Here is a 9,389-nt window from a genome sequence, read left to right on the forward strand (position 1 = left end):
GCTCCCGAGCAAGGTATACGTTAGATGTCAATGAATAACGGAAAGTGACGGAGGGAAAGAATAGAGATGACGTTCAATGCAGGAATAATCATTTGTTTCACAAGACAAGTTTTACATATCGTCAAGACCTCGGCCTGCAACCAATTTGTTGTCATACCCAAAGCCTCAATCTACTTGCTATGACCGTGGGCGCGACGATGGCGAAGGAGACGGGTGTCGCGGCGTACCTTGGCAGCAGAAATAGTCAGGTTGTCGGAAATACCGGCCGTGCATGCGGTGCCATCAGCCATGTTTTGTGATGCATCCCACTGCCCGTTCACGCAGCGCTGGAAGGCTGTGCCGCCGTTGCAGTACCAGGCACCTTCTTCACTGCAAGAACCACTCAGCACACCCGAGGTAGTAGAAGAGACGGAAGAGGCGGAAGAGGCCGTGCTAGCGACATCCTCAGTCGCTGTAGTCGTAGTCGAAAAGGCGATCTGAGTCGTCTGGGACGGGATAGACGGTTCTGCGGCGACGCTCATCTCGACCGCAACCTCGGCGGGAGGGCTGGTGATTGCTGCGGGAGTGGTTGGGGTGATAGTGGTAACAGCAGCGGCAGTTGCAGTAGCGGTGCTCCCAGCGGTGTAGAGAGCTGGGCCAGGAATGGTATAGGAGCTGATACTTTGCCAGATATCGACGTAGATACCAGGGTCAGTGTCCTTGTAAAGGGCAGTACCCAGGGTACCACTGGGCGTTGCGGTACCACTGCCGGTGACTTGCAGGTTGATGCACTGGGGATAATTCTGAGCCCCATCCGGATTCTCGGCGTCATGAAGGGCAATAATCTCGTGACGAAGGACATAGTAGCCCGCCTCGATGTCAGTGGGGATAGTGATGCTGCGACTAAAGCTGTCATCAATCAATTGATCCGTAGCCCATGTGCCGGGGACGTCCGTGTCATCGATCAAGCCCCCAGCATCGATCTTGAAGAACTCCAGGGAAGTTTTGTCGACGTCAGAGCAAGAGCCACTGCACTTGGCCAGGTAGGTAATGACCGGGCCATGGTGATCGTCGGGCCAGGTGTTCCAGGTCATTTTGACAGTTCCACCAGGAGCTACCGGAGCGGAGAGCGCACCAGGCGCAGAGCCACGATGACAGATGATGTCGGAGCTATCATACGCAGTAGGGGCGACATAGCCATCATCAGTGGCATTGGTGGACCAGGCGATGAGCTGCGGGGGGTCGGACTCGTAGTAGTAGGTATCGACCAGATAGCCACCATAAGTGGTACCATCCACCTCAATACTCGATACATAGCCGTGACCCGCGACCAGCGAAAGTGAGGCCAGCAGCACAATTGCTACTTTGGAGAAAGACATGCTGAGCCAAAGAGAATAGGTAACGAAGGAGTGAAGGGAAAAGAACTTCAGTCAATGAAGTTTTGGTACGAAACTACGAATGGAAGAGAATGGGAGGAAACTCCAGTCAATGAAGTTTCGCCAAACAGAAAGGACAAAAACAAATTTTTGGAAAGAGATGCTATCCAGACCTTTCTGTCCCCTCCAGGGCTTATCAGGCTATTTAACTATTTCCTTGACCTGACTGTAGAGAAAAGTGCCGAACGAATGGATGACGAAGGAACATTGGTGGCCTAAGCGAAGGACCGCCAGTTTAATGAAACCGGAGTATAACAAGTATCCATTTGCAGCACACTTGATACCACACTGTCGCCGTTCCCAAAATGACGGATTCAAGTGGAGAGGAGGCCGCCAGCTAGGTGGCTTGTTCTTTGATTCTCGCCATATCCGGGGAGAAACTAGGCAAGTGCCTGTAGATTGCACGTAAGCTTGGCTACATTCAAGCTTCTAGTCAAACACCGGGTGTCTGAGAATCACGGTTAGGGGCATTGGAATTGCACTGACGATCTAAGCGAGACCGGCCATCGCATGCCGGCGCCAATCATCGATGGTCGCCCGACAGTCTCCACCGGCTAAGAATGGGATGACGCAGCCTTTCCTCGATAGTAAGTGAACTGGATCTGCTGAGGATCTTTCCAACATTCAAAAATCTGGGAGCCTACAGTGGGCGGAAGTGCCCTGCAACGTTGTTTCTTCTTCACCGGCATCCCTTCTCTAGGGTTTAATGCAGAAAATCTCATTGCAGAAATCAGTGCTGACAGCGGGTAAACCTTTAACCGGGGCAATATACTCATGCCACAGAATGGACAGCGCTGCCGACTCGGAGCCTCACCAAGGTCATATGTAATCGCGCTTTCCATCCAACAATGTCTGCTCATTGCCCTATCTTGGAGGGCATGACCGTTAACCGACGTGGGGTGAGTGACGGTCTTCGTTCTGTGTTGACCCTTCCCTTTCCTCCCCCATCCGTCTTGTGTTTTTTTGTTAAATAGAATAACACGTCTCCGAAATGGAATTAACGACGTCTAGCCTTGGCGAGTCGTATGGTATGACCGACTTTGTGGCTAAGGTTCGGGCTGGCAGTGTCTAAAAGTCTCCATTAGTGGCATGGCAACCGCTAGCATTGTCGCAGCTGCACCACACCTGGGCAGAGGTCCTTCTTACATGAGGTTTGACTAAAAGAAGGACATCGGCTGTCATGATAGGGTCACAGAATACTGGGATCCAATCAAAACGTCACCATGATGTGAGTAGCAGTAATGTTGACCCTAAATGTGCAAGAGATCCAACGGATACTGGGGAAAGGTCCCATCGTGTACCACTGGCACCGGAGGCACAAAACAATGGAAATAGCCTCATGGATGTAGATTGTCCCAGAAATAATACGAGTCGAGGTGCAAAAGCCAAAACTTTAATTGATCGACTGATGACATCAGGACCCAGGAAACCCGAACGGCCTGCCTGCGTATTTTAACTCAGATTCCACGTAAAGAACATTGCTAGTGATCACTTCCTTTCTAAGAATCTAATGCTCGACTGGCATTCACGATGACAGGTAGCGGTCGAACAAGTGATGCTCTAAGCATCCTCTCCCTATGTATTCATGTCATCCAATGTGGTAGTGCAATCGTGGTGCTCGGCATTACAGCTTGGGCAGTTCAACACACCAAGACGACTACGGTCATATATTCCCTGGTCATTGCAAGTTAACCTCGTTTACTCCTCGCGAGACCGTTAATCTAACAATCCATCAGGCAGTTTTGACACCCGTAGTATACGGAATCGCCTTAATAATAAGTTGCCTTACAAGGCGTCGAAAGGGCAATTTCCTGCCGGTGCTGGCTTTTGACATAGCATTTTCCTACCTGTGAGTCCCTTTCCAGATTTTATCTTTCATAACTTACAATAATACCTCCTCACTAGTTGGCTTACGGCCTTTATCTTCTTGGCTCGCGACTTCAACCATATTGGCTGTCGTGTGCTCCTCTGGAATGGCGAAACCGTTTGCAGCAGGAAGTACGCCGCTGAAGCTTTCAGCTTCATCGCATTGTAAGTACCTTTGAAATCGCTTGAAGGGAAGGGTTCTCATTTTGTGAGACAGCATCCTCACTTTGGTATCATTTCTTGTTGAGTTTGCATTCATGTATGCTGCGAAAGGCGATACGCACGCAGGGGAAATTAGGGAAGTCGGAGACAATGACGACCTGGGTGCATTATCGCGAAATCTGCGCCACGTTGGTGTTATGCCATAGGTCGATGAGGGAATTTGTTAGAATGCTCCATGTTATATTGCCTTTCACACTAAATCCGCCGGTAGCGAGGTTGACACCAACAATGCTTTCCGACACATACCCGCAGGCCATCGTTTTATCAATCCATCTAGTTCGAAGCTTTTATAAAACACATCGGTACAAAGGTGAAGCTTACAAGGTTGATTACTCTCGCCAAACGTACAGTCAGGCAATCTCTCAAATGTCAACTATAGACATGCTAGCTCTTGTTGGTGGTAAAAGATCGCGCTTGTTAAAGATAACCCTCAGATATAATCCAGAAACTAGCACTAACTAGGCAGATCACATCAATATGAACCTCCTACACGATCTGCTAGTGGGCACGACTAATATTATTGGGGCGTTCGATATCACTTGCATAGGTATTAGCCAGTGTCTGTTTCCTGAAGTGTAAATAGCTGCCAATACAGCCCCTGCCGAGCAAGTAACTCCTCATGGGAGCCACAATCGACGATTTTTCCCTGGTCCATCACGTAGATGCAATTCGCATGAGCGATCGAGGCCAGACGGTGCGCGACTGCAATTGTTGTCCGCTCTCCTCCTCCACCACTGAGAGCACTTTGGACATGCTTCTCGGAAATTGTATCCAGTGCAGAGGTTGCCTCGTCGAGGAGCCTTGAAATAGTCAGTGGAGTTGCATTTGCTGACGATGCAGGATAGGTACATACAGAATCCTAGGTTTCCGGAGCAGTGCCCTGGCAATGGCAATTCTCTGTTTCTGGCCTCCAGAAACCCGACTTCCTTTGCCACCCACCGGAGTGTCAAGCCCGTTTGGAAGGGAGATCTAAATAAGAATGAGCTGCTTGCAGTAATATAATCGATTACTATAAACGCCAAACCACTTACAATAAAGTCATAGATGTTGGCGCTTTTACAGGCGCCAATGACCTCATCCTCCGACACATTTTCCTCATCGCTCAGCAAGCAGTCTCGTATCGTCCCTCCAACAATCCACCCACCTTGTCCCACATATGACATGGTACGTCTGAGATTGGCTAGCTTATACTCACGGACATCCTTTCCACCCACTAGAATGGTGCCGCGGGTGGGATCGTAGAAGCGTTCAATCAGATCAAGGATGGTGCTTTTCCCACTGCCGCTGGTGCCGACAATGGCGGTCAGTTGGCCATGCTTGGCCGTCAGGTTAATGTTTTGTAGAACTGTACAAGGTCCATGAGGGGAAGGATACTCGAATTCCACCGATGACAGCATCACACCTGTTGAAGTTTGTCCGGGAACCTCACCGTGCTGAAGGCCGACGTCGATTGTGGTGGGAGTGAAAAGAAGCCCTACCAGTTGAGCTGCTGCGCTACCGGCCCCTGCAATATCTGGCGCGTATGAGAAAACCATACCAGCCGCCTGAGAGCTCCAGACAATGGCCGTGAAACAGATAAAGAATTGTTGCACGCTATATTCGCCTGACGCAACCAGCTTTACGCTGCCGTACCAAAAGAGAAGGCTAGTGACCCAGAAGACTAGAGACTGACTTGCCGCATACATGATACTTGATACAATATTGAAGCGCAGTGTTTGGGGTTGTTCAGCTTGAAGCTTCTCACAGTATCGGTCGACAATGGTATCTTGAATACCGAGAGAAGTGACCGTGGTAACTGCGGAAACAGCCTCGCATGCTGCTCCTGCTGCATCGGTGGCTCGGGCCGCGTGGGACTCGGTCCACGATATGATCCAGAACCGTAGGAACCCACACGTGAGTAGAATGGGGATGGTAGAGGCTGCGACTAACCCCAGCTTCCACCCGAATGAGCAGGCAACGGCGATAGCTGCTACGAGTGTCATGACACTATTGAGGATTGCCCCAAAGGTGGTCCCACTGACACCCGTTAATCTGCTAGCTTCGGTGGCAAGGAAGGCGGTTAGGGTACCAGAAGAGTTCTCTACCTGGTTGAAGAAGGACATGTCCTGGTTGATAAGAGAGGTGAACGCTTTGGTACGTGTTCGATAGGCGAGACGGGAGCTGGTGAGGGCAAAACAGATTCCCTGGATCGTATAAAAGATGAACTGGCATTTTCCGAGAGCAACGTACATCAGGGCCCAGAATTTGGGATCATGGCCGTCGGTTGCTGAATCTGGAGATACAATCGAGACAACTGCGTTTCCGAACAGTATCGCTTGGATGGGATACCCTGCACCGGCAAAGGCGCTTGCAAGTATCCCAATCAGTATGAATCGTCGCTCGGGGGTATTAAGGTGCCAGACGAACTTCACAAGAGCCCATCTAGAGCTCTTTGCGGAACAGTCGATGGAGACTGTCACAGACGCGGTATCTTCTGGCTTTTGAGCAAACTCTTGTTCATTCCTTTCATCATCTTGCCTGGAACGTAAGGGTAGAGAGGCCCGTGTAAATTCCTGGGCTCGGATAAAATTTGCGTACTTCAAGCCCCGGAATATCAGCTCATCGTGAGTTCCTTGCTCGATGACCTTTCCGTGTTCCATGAGTGCAATTCTGTCGGCGCTTTGGATGGTGGACAGCCGATGTGCAATTATTACCGTGGTTCGATTCTTGGACACCCTCTGTAAAGCCTCGTGGACAGCCTTTTCACTTTTGGTATCTAGTGCTGCCGTGGCCTCATCGAGGAGCAAGACAGGAGGATCGGAGATAACTGCTCGAGCAATAGCAATCCTTTGGCGTTGGCCACCTGAAAGAAGGCCCCCAGCTTGACCAACACGAGTAGAATATCCGCCAGGTAGACTAAGAATAAAATCATGTATATTTGCTAGTTTGGCTGCCTCATACACCTTGCTCACAATCGTGTGATGATCAAGCTATGTAACCTTAGATGTTGTTTGTAGAGAATAAGGCACATAACTTACCTGATCAGCCTCTGCACCTAGGCCGTAAACAATGTTATCATGGATTGAGGTGTCGAATAGTAATGGCTCTTGCTCAACGAGCCCAACTTTGGATCGCATCCAGCGAAGATTCAGTTGCCTGACGTTGTGCCCCCCAAGCATTACATTTCCTTGTAATGGATCATACCATCTCTGTATGAGAGCAAGCAGTGTCGATTTACCAGCGCCTGAGGAACCAACAATTGCCATTGACGTCCCAGCTTTAATTAACAAGTTAAACCCGTCCATAACAGGCTCACTCTGGCGAGAGGGGTACGCAAACCTGACGTCTTGAAACTCAATGTCTCCTGCGAATGAGGGGAGTATCATTCCGGAGTCTGCTGAAGGATCAAGGGGCGAGACGTGATCGAGTGTAGCATAGATTCTGGTGGAAACGGCCTTGGCTTGTATGACTGAGGCCGCAAATGGCGCAGACTGGCCTAGCAGAACCCCAGCCATAGTGGATGTCAGTAAAACGGTCACGATATCCGAGAGCGTGCAATCTCCTTTTTGTAGGAAACGATTCCCCTGCCAGAACTTTAAACGATGTAGTTAGTTGCGATCAGCAAAGCAGAGGTAAGTTTACCTACGGCAAGTCCATACCCCCAGAGAATTATGGTCATCGTGAGAGCTATCATCATTGCCATAGTAGCTTTGCTGCGGAGATCGGCACCTAGTGCTGGCATCAACATCTCCTCATATCGCTTGACCAAGCGCCCCTGCGCCCCATCCGCTATCACACTGCGGGCACATGAGAGTACGTCTTCTGCAAAGTCCGCCGCTTTGATATAGTGACTTTCACTTCGTTACTGCATTCTTCTCATGTACGCCCCCAGTGTACCCATGGTTGCAATCATCCCGATAGGCATGGCCATTAATACCAGAGCTAAACGCCAATTGCGAGATAGGGCAATTATCAGTGCTGCCACAAACCCAAACAGGCCAGCCAGTAGGATGCTTGCTTTGTGTGATAAGGTGTCGAGTATGAGGTTGGTATCATCAGTGATGCGGGTAGTCACCTCTCCTGCACCCAGAGACTCAAAATATGAAACATCCTGTCTCAGGAGCGCCGACAAATATGCCTTTCGAAGACGATAGGTACAAGACTCAGCAAGGCGAGTGAACCCGAAAGTACTAAGTGACAGCCCAACGAACGAAATGATTCCTCTCAGAGGTCAGTTGAACTCGGTCAAGAATAGGCAAGACGAGGCCATACCAAGGTAGATGAAGTACAGAGCGAGATGGCGGGCATCATGCTCCAAGTCATACGAGGACGATTTGCCATTTAGAAAGTCGCTGAAATGCTGGGTGAACGCTCCAATGACAACCTGTTATGCCGCAAGCTCAGCAACCTCCTGTGCTTGTATGAGGCGCAAGGCTTACTGGGACAGTAGATAGTGCTGCTCCGGCCACAGCAGCCGCAACAGTGGCCACGGCCATTGTTAGCCTATCGAGCGCGGTAGCATATCGGAGCATTTTCTGTTGGTTGCTGTCGTCTCCGTCTCCATTGCCTCGGACCTTGGGATGAATATCTACCAAGACCTTTTGACCACAATGTTTCATTTCAGGGGAACGAGAGACAGGTCAAGGGGTGGCTCATGAGTGGGGCTTGCGTCTCGAAGAAACCGAGCGCAGCGAAGCAACATTCCACTGCATTCAGATTTTACTCAAGTGTATGACGATCATCCCGAATAGGAGAGAGAAATGTCCAGGCTCTGGCATCTTTTGACAGCACAACTAGAGTACAGACCTTTCCCAGCACCCAAATCGGTAACGCTTTGTGATATGAATATTGATACCAAGGGATATTGTGGGATTTATGTCTCACATCGAGCGAGTTAGGTGCACTATGGTTTGTGACGTGTCTTCCGGTGATCGTCAAGTGGCTGATCAACAAGAATGCTCTCATATTACATGCTCCCCTTGCATTGCAAAGGGATCATCCACGCATGTACTACGCCACTTTGTGAGGTGTCGATATCCACGCCGAAATACTTACACTCAGCTACGTAAATTGTAGGTGTTGACAGAACCACAGGTGCATAGTGTGCAGATGTATTTATATGACATCCGCCCATCGTAATAGGTGATTTGCTAAACGCTCTTTCCCATGACAATTCAATCAAAGTTAACATCGACCAGGATGCAGGCCAATTTTCCAACCGACATTGATCGTAGGACATGCCGTCGCACTGTCCCGATGAAAGTGCTCGTGCTCGGGTTAAGCAGGACAGGGACAGATTGTATGTTAGCACCATTCACCGCTCAAGTTTCCGTATCCTGACCGCCGTAGCGATTAAGAAGGCTTTACTTAAGCTAGGCTATTCAGATGTATATCATGGCTACACCGCTGCGACGGAGAATCCCCGAGACTGTGAGATGTGGCTGGACGCAATGGCCGCGAAGTGGGACGGGGTAGGGAAGCCTTTCGGCAGAACGGAATGGGACCAACTTCTTGGTCATTGCCAAGTATAGGACTACTCAAACAACGATATATGATATAGTAGCTAACGAGCCATAGGCAGTGACCGATATACCCGCCGCAGTCTTCGCCAAAGAACTGATTGAAGCATACCCCGAAGCGAAAGTCATACTAACAAATCGCAACGCTGAAGAATGGCACAGGTGATAATAACATCCTTGCCCAATAGATTCATATTTAAGGAGCTAATACAAGCCCAGATCTGTCCAGACCGCTCTTCTAAAGAACGTCTTTCATCCCTGGTCATCAGTCGTAGACACCCTTGCCATCCTTACTCGCAGCCCAAATCGGTTCACCCGCAAGATGTTCATTCGCGCCTTCACCGATTACTTCCAAGGTGATTTCCAACTCCACGGAGTATCTGTCTAT

General features: G+C 49.7%; 3 protein-coding genes across 3 annotated transcripts; 1 reads left to right on the forward strand and 2 right to left on the reverse strand.

The window, feature by feature from the left end:
* Positions 1-170: 170 nt before the first annotated feature.
* Positions 171-1,358, reverse strand: AO090138000004 (lytic polysaccharide monooxygenase auxiliary activity family 9 protein; the record flags this gene model as incomplete). The annotated part of the gene is made up of 1 exon (XM_001825476.1): positions 171-1,358. One exon carries the CDS (start codon positions 1,356-1,358, stop codon positions 171-173), a length of 1,188 nt encoding a protein of 395 aa, XP_001825528.1.
* A 2,695-nt stretch (positions 1,359-4,053) lies between these two features.
* On the reverse strand, positions 4,054-7,823 carry AO090138000003 (ABC transporter ATP-binding protein; the record flags this gene model as incomplete). The annotated part of the gene is made up of 4 exons (XM_023232732.1): positions 4,054-4,303; positions 4,357-4,472; positions 4,535-5,955; positions 7,808-7,823. The coding sequence occupies 4 exons, from the start codon at positions 7,821-7,823 to the stop codon at positions 4,054-4,056; spliced, it is 1,803 nt and encodes a 600-aa protein (XP_023093216.1).
* Positions 7,824-8,719: 896 nt separating this feature from the next.
* AO090138000002 (sulfotransferase family protein) lies at positions 8,720-9,167 on the forward strand (the record flags this gene model as incomplete). The annotated part of the gene is made up of 2 exons (XM_001825474.3): positions 8,720-9,007; positions 9,060-9,167. 2 exons carry the CDS (start codon positions 8,720-8,722, stop codon positions 9,165-9,167), a joined length of 396 nt encoding a protein of 131 aa, XP_001825526.3.
* Between the last annotated feature and the right edge of the window lie 222 nt (positions 9,168-9,389).

The sequence above is a fragment of the Aspergillus oryzae genome, chromosome 6, assembly GCF_000184455.2.
Source record: "Aspergillus oryzae RIB40 DNA, chromosome 6".
In the NCBI taxonomy this organism is placed as follows: Eukaryota; Fungi; Ascomycota; class Eurotiomycetes; order Eurotiales; family Aspergillaceae; genus Aspergillus; species Aspergillus oryzae.